Below are 15,083 nucleotides of genomic sequence, written 5' to 3'. Positions count from 1 at the left end.
CCGATCCCGTTAGTCGCCTTTTACGACAAGCATAGTCACGTTTTACGGCAAGCATGGGTTGCTGAAGACCTATTCTACCCCGGAATCTTCACGGGTTTGCCTCTCCTTCAGGACCCATTGGGACTGCAGCCGGTAAGAACAAGAGTTTATTCTGTATCATTGAAAGAAACCAATGCTGGTGGACGGATCTACAAATAGTAAGAGCCCATTGTCGAGTAGACAGTATACTTCTTGATATTGCTTTGAAAGGTTTGGCCAAACCAGAAACAGACTCCAAGAAAACAAAACTTTGAAAACAAAATTTGCGAACAAGGGAATTGATGCTCTTAACTTTAAGTAACATTCTAATACAAAACTCATTTTTTCCTAAATGTCCTAAAATATTAAAAAATATGAAGCCCGCTTTGATCAGTATTCCAGTTATACCGTGGCGTGTCAGCTTGGTGTGGGGGGAAAGCCCGAAGTGATGCAGGTCCCAGACGTTTACCACTTTGATGAAACCATTGAGCACGTGCATGGTTCTGACAAGCCTAGAGCTATAATCGGGGCGAACCCGGATTCGAACCCACGATCATAGGTTTCTGGCGTGCCCAAGGGGCGCAACTCTGCACAGCGACTTGCAGTGCCGTAGACGACTGGACAACCCGTGCTCCCTCAGATTTCAGGAACCACCATCAGTTTCAGTTTCCTACACGAACACCATTTCATCCAAGTTGTGGATTTGGCCGCTCATCACGTAAATTCCACTACTTGTGGCTACCAAGACACATCATGCTGGTAACAACCTGTTGGTCATATATCCACAGGTGCTTCTCTATTGTTGACCATAACAACCTTCGTCATGATCAGTTATTCAGATATGGACACAAGTATCGTTAGCAGCCTCCTACCACTTCGGATAACTTTGTCAAGGCCTCAGTAAAGCTTTCAAAACGTTTTGTGGAGGACATGTGGACGACAATTCCAAATTAGACGCAACAGTGACAAAAATTATGTCTGATGCAATACCCTATCTGACTTGTACGATACGTCCCGGTGTTGTTTTTTCCGGAGGAACAATTGACTTGCCTTCATATGTGTTTGTAACGTGTGCCACCGATGGGGCAGGATACGGTCACATGATACGCATGGTATCATGACTATTTGATAGTGATTCATAGAGATTTGTTTATCATTATGGAAAGTTTGTTTATTTATAATACCAATCACTAGGTTGTCTGGTCCAGGCTCGATCATTTACTCGCCACCGTAATTTCGCTTGAATATTGCTTAGTGCGGTTTAAAACAACAAACAAACAACATGGTAAGATTGTACATGACTTTACAGGTCTACTTTACAGTTATGACTTTTCAAAAGGACTTTACTTTCAGCCATGGTATGGATTTACAATCGAGTACCTTTGCCGCGTATTATGATGATGCGGCGTGGTATTTCTCTCTGACATAGTTACTTTGCAACATGATAGTTTTCTGCATGTTAATACTTTACAAATGTTTTTTTTTCTTTTCGACATGGTAAGGGTTTTCAGCAGGTACACAATAGTATGACTTCAACGTAGACCTAGTTTGTAGCAGGGTATGATTTTACAGCACTTCCACATCACGATTGTAGTTTTATTGATTTCTCAAGCAATCATTTATTCGAAAATATATAGCAATGTACATTTGCCAATTATATTACAATTCATACATGTACATATTCAATCTACAGTCTTTGAGTGTCCGACATGTTTGATATATCATTCTATGTAGTGTTAAGGTTTTCGAGAAAAAAAATCACGCTGCAACGTTTGCTAAATGTGCAAAATAAATAATCCCCACCAAGGGATCCAGGTCGTTTTTGCATCGATGTTCAATTTCAAAATTGATTTTATTAACGTATTCGCGTTGTAAAATGAAATAAGATACATTTGGATGTTTTCAGGTTCACAATCCTTAGAAGTGTCACTCAAGGCATCAGGGCACGTTATCGGGTGGTGGTAAAAAGTTTGCACATGGGAGCTGCGTCGGAAGAAGCATTATACGCATAAGAAATCCCAACTCATTAACAGGGTGGGTGAAAAGGAGGTTTTGATGGAGATCACTTGCTTGTCAGCCGACGGGGCATGACGGAAATGCTATGTCAAGGGTCTGTGTCCAGTCTCATTGATTTTCATGCCTAGTACTGAAAGGCGTTTTACAAATCGATGGAGTTTTGAGACTTCCAAAATGCCATCACGGCTTGCCCCTTTAAATAGCCCTTTATACACTGAGCGGAAGGGATTACCACCAAACTCTTGAAAGAATGTTGTCCTATCGGAAACTATTACACTTTACGTTAGACACTTATTAACCAGGTCATCTGGTCAGAGGGTTGGTTTATCTGGACAGCACCAAAGGCGTATATATAGATCTATGGATGTGCGCATATCTTCTAGTAACGCGTGGCGCTAGTCAGCCGTTCTCTTTCAAATGACAAACGGCACTGCCGTTTCCACATAGTCAGTGTATCAGGCTATCTGTCGTATAGTTGATGCCGTCGGCAGGCTTGACTTTCAACACATTGCGTGAAGGCTGCCGTTCCCATCTGTCGGTAATGGGCTCTGATGGTCGTGCGTGGTTACCTAATGGCAACAACGGTGGAAAACATGGGATTATCGATGGCTATTAAGTAAGTGGTAGCTCCCAAGCTTCTTAAAATGACGGCAAATTTACAATCTAATAAGGAAGGGGGTAGTCATCGTCCTCGCAGTGGTCAACGCAGGTTGGGGCAGTCCAGATTTGAGGGTACACGCAATGCTCAGTTGTTGGCTAGCGACACCGAGTCGCCCCCTCTCAGTCCTGCACGTGCGGAGAGACGCCCTCTCCGTGTGGAATTCGCTCTTATGGAGGATGATGAAAAGTCAAGCGGCGGTGAGGACCGAGAATTGACAAGTTTCAGAAATGGAGCACACAGGAGATTCATCCAACCTAGACTGTCTCTTCTTGGGAGACCTCTGAATTATCGCCAACATAGACGAGATGTTAGATACCGCAGATTACAGGCAAGGATATACAATTTCTTGGAGAGGCCGAAAGAGTGGACAGCATGGGTGTATCACTTTTCAGTGTAAGTGCTTTTCATTTACTTTTTAATCTATTTTCTAATGCGTGACTTCAATGTGTTTTTATTCCAGGCGTTTACAGAGTACGTGATACTGTCATGACATGTCAATCTAATTCTTAATACGGACTGTGACATTGCATAATAGGTTTATATTATGAGTCGTAGATGGGAAATAACGTCTCATATGGTCTTCTTTGAAGGCGTTTATTCCAACCGGAATTCGTATTGAAGGCAATCCTTCAATGACAAAATGACAAATTGAAAATTGAAGACATAGAACCTCAGAAGTAATAGATTGGTAACATTGATGACATGTGTCAACTAAAACTGCTCAGGTCTAAAGATTTTAAATGCCTCCGTTTATCAAAGTATACTCAGTGAACGATGTAAGCCAAGTACAGTATGACTATTTATAATGGAGAATGTTATCTGGACCTGGTAATTGAAATTTATATCAGTTCAAAAGTAATTTAGATTGAAACATTACACTGCCCTTTAGAATGTCACGAGAGCATTCTAAGGCTGTGAAAATATCTAATATGTTAACTCTTGATACCACTAAAGATCAAATGCTTATTCCTGTTCATATTTCTGTGGTCTTAGAGAATGAATTGGTAACATGAAGATTATATTCTTCAGTCGCATTTGACCTAGTAATTATTGTTGATGATAGGTTTGTGATATCATTAGTTTCAAACAGCAGTTGTTCAATGAGAATGTTTATGAAGCCAAGGAAGAACAAAGATTTTACTTGAGAATCAACAGGTGTTCAACTCCACTGATCGTACAGGTTCTAGTGGATACCAATCATCAATATTGATGTTTAGTCTTGATAGGCATTCTGATATTGGTAGAAGACATGACACTTTTTATGGATCACTTTTTTTTTTGCCATTTCATTTCATTGCTTCTTTAATTTTAGGAATATACTGGAAATTCCTGCTTATCCATAAAAAATGTATGTGTTCAAATACTGAGGTAATTAATATTATTCCTTTTTTATCTGTATATTTGGTAAAAAAAGGGAGACAGTATTTGTAATCATTTCCAATTTGGATTTATATTGAGTAATCACATGAAACTAAGTGTTTAGTTATTTTCCTGTTAGTTGTACATGGAGATAGCTATGGCTAACAAGAATCTGAAATGGGTTCTCTCTTCATATTGCTATCTTCCAAATAATTCTGTCAAGCAACATCCATTTTTGCTATGCATAGCTTTGATGGATAATCTATTGCTTTGACCTACTACTATGTGGAGTAATACAGCTGTGCATATTGATAACCTGACTCATGAATCGTAGATATAGGAATATCTGGTAAATATATCATGGTGATAGTACTGGTGCATTTGATAATGTTATGGTAATGTATAGTCAAGATATCTTGCACTCATCTGATATATGGGACAAAGATGACATTCATAGAATCGTATATCATTTGAGATTTTGTTGTAATATTAGACAATTTATCATCCTTGTGTACATAAGCCATCAGACATGTTAAATATGTATTTCTGTGATCAATTGCGTAGCTGAAGGTTAATTATTAAAAAATGCGTATTGTGAAATTGTACGAAATTCAGTCATACATATATAAGAAAGATCAAGGAATTTAATCATGTTCCCAGTTCATTCATGATTCAAGTGTCAGATATATCGTCTCTGTTCTTTTCATACGAGATATTTGGTTCTTTTTTCTTAAACTTCATTGGATCCAGGGCGGTCGGGTAGCCTAGTGGTTAAAGCGTTTGCTCGTCACGCTGAAGACCCGGGTTTGATTCCCGACATGGGTCCAATGTGTGATGCCCATTTCTGGTGTCCCCCGCCGTGATATTGCTGGAATATTGCTAAAAGCGGCGTAAAACCATACTCACTCACTCACTTCATTGGATCCAACTTCTTGAGGCTGGGTAGATGTGTGCAAATGATGTCCTGTCTGATGCAAAATGCACAGAACTAAACTAATTATAATACATTCAAACCACTGTTTATGATACATGGTTTTCAGGTGAACAATTGACTTGCCTTTGCATGTGTTTATGACAGGTGCCACTGTTTGGGCAGGACATGCTCACCTTTTTTGTGTACACCTGGTTTTTCATAGTGATTCATAAACACATAGAATAGGAATTGTGCGTCACATCCAGCAGTGACTTCTCATGATTATGAAAAGGGTTTTGTCATTTATATTCCCAAACAGATTAAAAGGTAGACCATCTAGGCCAATATGCTGGGATTTTGAGTCACGATAGACAAACTTAAGTGTGTTATGTTATGTTAAATTTGTGTTCAATTACAAAGTGATTATAAAGTGAAAATCAGAATGTAAATTGAAATTTAATGTTGATAATAAGGTTACAATAAACATTGAAACATGAATACAAATAAAACAAGGTTTGATCCCAGTATCTTTGAATTTGTTTTGATTTTTTATCGACACATTCTAATTTAGAGTATGACATTGAAAAAAATTATTAAAAAATAGCTTTAACTTAAAAGAGATATTTTTTTCCTTCTTTTCTTTAAAGAATTCACTCTTCTATTTGGGTATCTAAATGTACATATTTAAAAAAAATGATACATTATTTTAGAAAGGATGATTTTTTCAATCACAAATTTGAAATTCAGTTATGATGTTTCTGTGAACATGCAGCGTTTTTGTAATGATAAACATGAGGACTCCCAACTGCACATGCAACAAGTCTTTAAAGTATTGCCATCCTTGCAGTTCATTATTCTTATTCAGAGTTAAAGGTATATAGATATTTTCAATTAGTCACTGTCAGATACCGTTTTTATTACAAGTGCATATCCAACAAGAAAGCGAGTTATTTAAATTGAGAAGTATATCAGTTGTAGTAAAAACAGGGGTTACGGGAGTTAACTGACTGTAAAAGTAAAGTTTCCAACATTTCCAAACAACACTATAATTTCCAGGGTCGTTCATAGTGCCGCCAGTTGCTATTACAAGTTATGTCCCTCCTATTGACCAATAAGATTCCTTCCTCATATCATTTGAATTTGCTTTATACAAAATGGCGGCACCCAGTCAAGACGATCTGATCGATCATCGAGGTCTATAAAAATAATAAAACGGGTCTTAAAGTGCATAAAATTACTTGAGCACCTTGATTAAAAATATCTAAAAGATTTGCAAAATATCTGTCAACACCACATGCTTTGCAAATCCTGCAGTCAACCAAAATCTCCACATTGAAATCCATGTTGTTTACTGACCAAATGTCTAGTTGGTTAAGCGATTTTGATTGGATTATGCATCGACACATTAGTCCTGCCAAAATGTAACTCCGGAATTCCAACAAGTTTTGAGATAAATGCACATCTTGTCAATGCATCTCTGCAGTTTTGTAAAATTAAATAGTGTCAATTGGGAATAGATTATCCATGATGGAGCCCAGTAGACATTATGTACAGTTCAAATGTGCTACCAACGCCATCATTCAAAGAATCAGCTAATGCCAAGAAAAGGCCCTGTCCTTTGGATGTTATTACATGAACTGTATGTTAAAACAACTGTATGTTAATTAAACAGGGAAATCTCCAATGGGTGAGTGATGAAAACAATTAACAGCATTGATGGCCAATATGTTCATCCATACAGTTCAATTAAGTCTGGCATACATGTAGTTGTAGGCTTGTCACCTAAAGCTGATAATTGGTTGGTATTCAAGCCCCTGTGTGATGCAAGACTTGGTTACATGTGTATGGGAAACACCTATGGCTGTGTCAGTGACTCTGCATCCGGACCATACGAGCATAATTGCATCCCATTATGACATAGTGTGAGGTCACAACATATATGTGTTTAAGAAAACCTGATTCTTTCATATTATTATAGTTAGCCTGCCATGACATCGATATAAGAAGCACCCATGAAGATCCGGGGTAGAATAGGTCTCCAGCAACCCATGCTTGCCGTAAAAATGACTATGCTTGTCGTAAGGGGCTACTAACGGGATCGGGCAGTCATGCTTGCTGACTTGGTTGATGCATGTCATTTTATCCTAATTGCATGGATCGATGCTCATGATGTCAATCACTGGATTGTCTAGTCCAGTCTTGATTATTTACAGACTGCTGCCATAGAGTGGGCATATTGATAAGTGCGGCGTTAAACAGCAAACATTTAAACAAACAAAGAAACTGTGGTAAGAAGAAGCAGTTTGTGTTGATAACAATTTGTTTATTTTACTGTTTTGATGATTCATTGCTGATATTAGTTCATTTATCAAGTATGTACTTGTTGTTTGTCTGATCTTTTTTATGAGGAATAAACAAACATGTTGATATCTCAACATTGCATTTCCAGTATGTTTACAGCCACTAAGTACGAAGGGGTAAATAAAAAATAGTTCCTGCTTCTTTCTGTTTGAAAATAACTTCCAGCCACAACATCACTGTAGGAAATTGCAGCCCCCCAAAACAATGAGTAGATTATGTATTGCTGCACGTCAGACCTACCACAGTCTACATCAATAGTCTTGGAGCCAGAATAATGAGAAGACGAAAATAAATAAATATAAATGTCCTTGTTATCAATAATACCCCTGGGTCATTGTCTGTGAAGTATGAATGTGTATAGTTATATTCCTCTGACACAGAACAACATGGTTCTGTATGGGCCTCCCAGCAGAACACTTCAAAGCATGTGATGATTAGAACATCCCGACATTGGCAGATAACAGGTGGTTAACACAGTTTAACATCAGATAAATACTGACTTGCTTGTAGTTAGGTCAGATGAATACAGGTGTCCATGGTTGGAAGGGTGAGATGGAAGTATTTAAATCAAGGTGTCCCTTCCAGCAGGAGTGGAGATGAGTTGAAAGAGTTTAAAATTGGCTTCAAAGGAGTACAAATGTGATTAAAGTGACACATCATCCTTCTGAAACAGTTACAGGCTCGAAGGAAAATGTATTTATGTTCTAGATGTGATCTAGTCCATTGCATCTTCCCGAGGCAAGGGAGTTAACTGACTACAAACGTCCAGCCAGTTTCCAACCTTGCCGAACTTGGCTGGAATTATGGAGTTATGTTTTGGCTGGACTAACTAACCAGTCTGTCCATAGACCAATAAAAATCGCATAACAAAATCGACATCCGGTTTGTATAATGCCATGCAGATTACTCTCGATTGCAAGATTTGCAAAGCATGTGTAATGCCAACTTAGAATCAACAGCTATTTTCCAATTCTTTTCATGTTTTTAATCAAGCTGCTCACGTGATTTGATGCAGTTTGTGATGTAAGACCTGTTTCATTACAATGTAGATTTTAATTATGGATCAGATCATCCTGACTGGGCACCAACATTTTTGTTGGAAGCAAATGCAAGTGATATGAAATGTGAAATCTGATTGTTCAATTGGAAGGAAATAGAAGGGACATAACTTGTTATCGTCACTGGCGGTGCTACGATTGAGCCCAGAAATCCAGCCTAGTTTGGCAATGGTGAAAACAGGACTTTTACAGTCAGTTAACTACCTTGCCTCAGGAAGATGAGTCCATAGTTGTTTTATAAATAGCATGTTAACACATTAATGATGTATGTGGTTGACACTGAAAAATCCTCAGTGCATCAATTATGCTTACCGGTAATCCCTTTGCTACTGTGACCAAATGGGGAAATGAAATTTTGAATGTAATGATATTTTTTGTTTGTTGTTTAACGCCACACTCAGTCTGTAAATAATTGAGTCTGGACCAGACAATCCAGTGATTGATATCATGAGCATTGATCCACGCAATTGGGATCGATGACATGCATCAACCAAGACAGCAAGCATGACTGCCCGATCCCGTTAGTCGCCTCTTACGACAAGCATAGTCGCCTTTTACGGCAAGCATGGGTTGCTGAAGACGAATTTGATGAAGGATGTTTTGAACAATTAGTTGTATTTTCAAGGAGTATATTTCAAGATGTTAACGTATACAATATGTACCAGTACATAAAAGATGTTCTTATTAAGGTATGCATTTTAAGGTGTGTATTTCAAGATATACATACAATATGTGCCAGTTTCTCAATACGTGTACATACTAAGGTGTGCATTTCAAGGAGTATATTTCAAGATGTTAACGTATACAATATGTACCAGTACATAAAAGATGTTCTGAATAAGGCATGTATTTCAAGGTGTGTATTTCAAGATATACATACATATGTACCAGTACATAAAAAATGTACATAATTAGTGTGCATTTCAAGGTGTACATTTCAAGTTTGTTAGCTGTCTTGTTCCATAGATATACCCTGTGAGTCAACGGCCACTACCACTGTGACAAACATGTCAATAGACAGTCCGGGCTTTCCTCCCACATTAAGCTGACACGCCGTAATACATGTATAACTGGAAAACTGTTAAAACCGGAGTAAACCCAACTCACTCACTCACTCACTCAATAGACAGTCTGTGATGTATCTTGTTGACACCAGTTTAAGGTTCTTCTGCTTCAATTCCTAGGTGAAAGGAACAATTACGATCTTATTTACATTGTCAGTTAATGAGGAATCTAATCTCAAGTTTATTCCATGTGACTGGTCTAAACATTGATCCAAGGGTCTGGATTCTATCAAGATTGGCAACTAGAGGAACGTTTTGCAGAAACCCATTTGTGTTATTCATCTGTTTTCCTTTCAAATGGAATCTGACAAGATCCATGGAAACTTGTGAGAAGCTTTTATGTTGCATAAACATTGTCTGTATGTTTGGATAAGAAACAAGATGGCTGCCGGACTGAACATAGAAACATGTCCAATGCATCAATTAAACAATTACTATGATTTGGTAGCATCAATTACACAATCACTTTGATTTGGTTAGGTGAGGTTAAATGGGGTTTGATGGCATATTCAAAATTATTCCATTTAAATAGAGATGTGTGTGTGTGTGTGTGTGTGTGTGTGTGTGTGTGTGTGTGTGTGTGTCCATGTGTGTGTGTGTGTGTCCATGTGTGTGTGTGTGTGTCCATGTGTGTGTGTGTCCGTGTGTGTCACTGCGCCTGTGTGCTTCTCCTAGTACAGACTAAAGGTGGTTTTATAGTGCTTGCCCACTGAGATACCATGCCACAGATTAAATTGGATACCCCACTCCGACACAGTATATTCCAGCCAACCACTTTTTATGTCTTTTTGTACGATCGGCCAGGCATCAACTCACCAACCTTCTACCAGACCATGGAGGTGGACCCATTGATTTGGTAAGAAGGTCAGGTTTCAGTTAGATACATATAAATGTGATAATCTGACTTGGCCTTCACTAATTAGGTGTGCTATTTATGGTGGTTGAAATGTTTGGAACACTGTCCGGAATTAGCAGAGTGAAATTACTTGGACATGTTATCTTTAATTTGCATGATTCTGGTTGTGTTACTTGCAGCAAGAACATGATAGTTCAATCTTCAGCATGTACTAGCTTCAACCGTATATTGAAAGTAAGATGTGCCTTCAGCTCAGATACTGAAAGGTTATAGGGAGATGTAAATCCTGAATCATTTCATGGAATGCTGCTCCTGAGGAGGAAAGTGTACTTAAGTCCCTCAAACTATAATTGGATTGTTCTCCCATAAAATAATGTGGCCAGAGAAAATGATAAGAGAACAAATTATGTAATGCCATGCAATTCAATATTATTCTCATCAATTCCACATTATTTGTGTTTCTATCCTTTTTGTCCAAATTGGGCTTATTTTCATGAACATCAAATTGTCAACAGACTGGTAACAGTAACTTCATCACATGAAAAAATACTTCCTCATGATATCAAAATAACTGGATTGCTTTCACACAATATTATACAGAAAGTATAACAAAAATATTGATTCAGTTTCAGTATATTTTGTCAGTCCTCCTAGCCATGTATTGCAATGAGTCACAGGAAGGATTTGTTTGTTTGTTTGTTGTTTAATGCCAAGCTCAGCAATATTCCAGCTATATGACGGCGGTATGTAAATAATCAAGTCTGGACCAGACAATCCAGTGATTGATATCATAAGCATCGATCCACGCAATTGGGATACGATGACATGCATCATCCAAGTCAGTGAGCCTGACCACCTGATTCCGTTAGTCACCTCTTGCAGCGAGCATAGTTGCTTCAAGCATGGGTTGCTGAAGACCTATTCTACCCTTGATCTTCACGGCTCTGTTGGTTTGTGATATTTGTCACAACTTTGACTTCCGGCCTTTGTGTACTGTTGTGGCTGCCCACAGTACCATGATTGAGGATGCTGGGAGGATGTCTCATTTTTCTGTCTTTTATTTTACTAATATCCATATCTGCCCTTGTATCACTATCTTAACCTTTTGTTTGCAGTGTCATTTATAGTGTAATATCAACAGAAAACCGGACATTTGTATCTGCTACAATTATTCTAACGTACAAGCGGTACCATAACTGTCACTTATCGGACATAGTGTGTGACTGGCCTGTTCGCGTCTGGATAATTGTGGCTGGTAGGTTGTTTTAGTCAAAAGGTTGTTTTATGATTAATCTAATCGAGATGACATGTTCAGAATCAAACAAAAGCAAACACAAGCAAAACACAGACTGGCATACTTTTGCCCTTCACAAGGGATTACATAAAGTCTTTACCATCTTTGGATATTCACATTTGTCCAAAGTGAGTTGAAATGAAGTTTTAGCAACAATAGTTAGAACCTTCTGTCATGGAACACTACTGCGATTTAGTTGACACCAGGTGTTTTAAGAAATTATAGAGCATATCCTACATTACTTACCACCTGTTGTTGGTGAAGGTCAAGGTAAGATATACTTTGCCTTTGAAAATAATTTACATCTATCCATGTCAGGGAAACAGTTCACTTTCAAGCAATTAACGGATGAAAACATTTATTTTTGAAAGTGTGAAAAAAGTTTAGCAGGTTGAATGTTAGGTGATGCAAAGTAGTTCTGTTGACCAGCAAGAGGTCTGACATTCCAGTCGATGTAATCTGATTACATGCATCCTTGACATGCCATCTTGTGATGAAAACGTTCGAAAGGAATGGCCCTTGGAAGTGCAACAAAAGATATTTAGCAAGTCTAAAGTGTCAACCTCATTTGTTTCAGTAGACTCAAAGTAGAGTATGGTGTCTGTTTTCACACTTGTCACATACCTGTCACCTGGTTAGGATCTTCTGACATCCCCTAATTCAGCTACATAGATTCTTATGTGGAGAACTGGCCCAGACTTGATTTTCACAGGCTGCTATCGTACATTTGTAAGGAAAATTGTTTGAGTGGCAGGTATTACCAGTCGAGCAGTACACTTTTTTCCAGCTGTTTTCCATTCATAGTGGCCATAAGATTTCCATGTCCCCAGATGGGATTCGAACCATTGTCCTTCTGATCCGGGGTCGGATGCCTTGTCCACATGACCAAAAGAGGGTTAAGCCTGTCAGCAAGCTAACAAGGTATGGATGTCATCTGTCGGATGACTCCACACCCTGCTACACATCCATGAAATTTTTAGCAATGTTTTGCCTGTTACAAACAATGGAATCTGTTTTGACAGACAATCGAGACGGATTAATCTCTGTAGTTGCTGTTTTGAATTATGAAAAGACAACAAGGGCAATGGAAACCAGGTGGCTGTTTTGTCTAGGGTATTTATTTCTCCCATAAAACCTCATTGAGAAACACAGTGGAATGGATAAGTGTAATGATATCCCTTTTTTTTGGACCCGTGAAGATTCCGGGGTAGAATAGGTCTTCAGAACTCATGCTTGCCATAAAAGGTGACTATGCTTGTCGTAAAAGGCGACTAACGGGATCGGGTGGTCAGGCTCGCGGACTTGGTTGATGCATGTCATCTATCCCAATTGCGTGGATCGATGTTCATGATGTCAATCACTGGATTGTCTGGTCCAGACTTGATTATTAACAGACCGCCGTCATATAGCTGGAATATTGCTGAGTGCAGCGTTAAACAACAAACCAACCAACAACCTTTTTTGGTCTTGGTGTGTTGTCTGGCATTTGTCTGTACATTGTTCATGTTTGCATTTTCGACATCTACTCAAAACATAGACGGCTGATGAAGCTGAGTCTTTACATGAATGATGTTTATTGGAAGTGCTCAGAGAATTCTGACGGATTTTAAACACGGCTACCATGACAGCCATGTACAGAATGTCATTTTTTCCCATTCCGCAGACAATTCGGCAGGTATCATTATGAAATTTGATATGCAGTGAGTATGTTGCATGCATAATAAACCATTGATACATTTTTGTCATGCTTTGATTTTTTTTACCAAGCTGTCCCTTGTAACCGCCATGAAATTTGATATACTATCTGTGGTATGACTAACAATAACATGTAATCTTATTTTGCATGTGTTTTGTTTGTTGTTTTGCGCCACACTCAGCAATATTCCAGCTATATGACAGTGGTCTGTAAATAATTGAGTCTGGACCAGACAGTCCAGTGATTGACATCATGAGCATCGATCCACGCAATTGGGATATGATGACATTCATCAACCAAGTCAGCAGGCCTGACCACCCGATCCCGTTAGTCGCCTCTTACAAGAAGCATAGTCACATTTTACAGCAATCATTGGTTGCTGAAGACCTATACTACCCTTTGTCTTCACGGCTCTGTTGGTTTGTGATATTTGTCACAACTATGACTTCCGGTCATTGTGTACTGTTGTTGCTGCCCACAGTACCATGATTGAGGATGCTGGGAGGATGTCTCATTTTTCTGTCTTTTTTTTCGCTAATCATCCATATCTGCCCTTGTATCACTTTTCTGTATGCTTGTAATATTTCAGAGTTACTGATCCTTGTACAACTTTTTAATGAGCAAATGGTAATTAGTAGATTGATAAGAGTATTTATATCAGCTTTATGGTGGTAGTATGTAACTAATCAAGTCTGGACCAGACAATCCAGTGATTCACATCTACACAATTGGGATAATATGACAAGCATTAACAAGATGAGCAAGTCTGACCACCAGATCCTGTGGTGGTCTCTTATGACAAGCATGGGTTGCTGAAGACCAATTTTAACACCCGGGTGTGCAAGGGATGGAAAGTGAATTGCGGTTCCCTTGGCCGTCAGTGCTTCACCTTTTGCATTAATGTTTGATTGCTCATGGAGACACATTCTTTCCTCACTTATTGATGTAAAAGTTTTCTGTTTTGAAATCTGAAAAAAAAAATTACCTTATTATTTCCTTACCAAAAGATTATGAGATAAACAGGAAGAGACTCCCAGAAAACATGTGGATCAAGATATGTTCTTTGGCTTATCATAAGGAAAGCTGCAAGCCCATCTATTGAAGGGAAGGCAAGTCACATGTTAATTGTTACAAACACTGGAGACACTGTGATATTATGTGTTGGATAGAGGTTTAGACAATGTATTGGAAAGTCAAGACTATGCAATTGTTCCATGCATTTTATGATTGCTTTGCCATTCACATCAAGTAGTTTGTAATGAAGATCCGCCACAATTGATTTTATTGATTATTGTGTTTGCAATCCAGGGGAAGAAGATGTTTGACTTTTCCATAGTGATGGTGATCTTTTAAACACAACCTGCAGGACAATTTTGCTTTGTGATATGAAGATGCAAAACTTTTTACGGATATTAGCAAGTCTCATCTCCTGTGGTTGTTTCTTTTGCCACACAAGCACTTAAAGCATCACGGGATGGGGTAAATGTGCACTTAAAATGGGAACTCTTCAGCAGGCCAATATGCCAGTCATTGAGTGAAAGTGGTGTATTTCACATGAAACTGTTCATACTGTGCTGTCAGAAACACAACTGGTAAACATTCGGGTAAAGAAAAGATTTCGCTATCAGTGAAAGAATTCCCTATCAGTGAAAGAATTCCCTATCAGTGTAAGATTTCCCTATCAGTGTGAGATTTCCCTATCAGTGTAAGATTTCTCTATCAGTGTAAGATTTCCCTATCTATCAGTGTAAGATTTCCCTATCAGTGAAAGATTTCCCTATCAGTGT

General features: G+C 38.5%; 1 protein-coding gene across 1 annotated transcript in view; it reads left to right on the top strand.

Annotated features, from left to right (window-relative positions):
- The first annotated feature begins 2,345 nt into the window (after window positions 1-2,345).
- Window positions 2,346-15,083, top strand: part of LOC124131694 (potassium voltage-gated channel subfamily KQT member 1-like) — a 197,304-nt gene continuing 184,566 nt past the window's right edge. The window contains exon 1 of the mRNA XM_048393881.1: window positions 2,346-3,088. Coding sequence (XP_048249838.1) covers window positions 2,679-3,088 — 410 coding nt within the window. The 5' untranslated portion in view covers window positions 2,346-2,678. The remainder of the gene's footprint in view (window positions 3,089-15,083) is intronic.

The sequence above is a fragment of the Haliotis rufescens genome, unplaced genomic scaffold, assembly GCF_023055435.1.
Source record: "Haliotis rufescens isolate VD_foot unplaced genomic scaffold, xgHalRufe1.0.p SCAF_1, whole genome shotgun sequence".
NCBI lineage: Eukaryota > Metazoa > Mollusca > Gastropoda > Lepetellida > Haliotidae > Haliotis > Haliotis rufescens.
The sequence above is the reverse complement of the archived record's forward strand: the minus strand, read 5'-3'. Positions and strand labels throughout refer to the sequence as shown.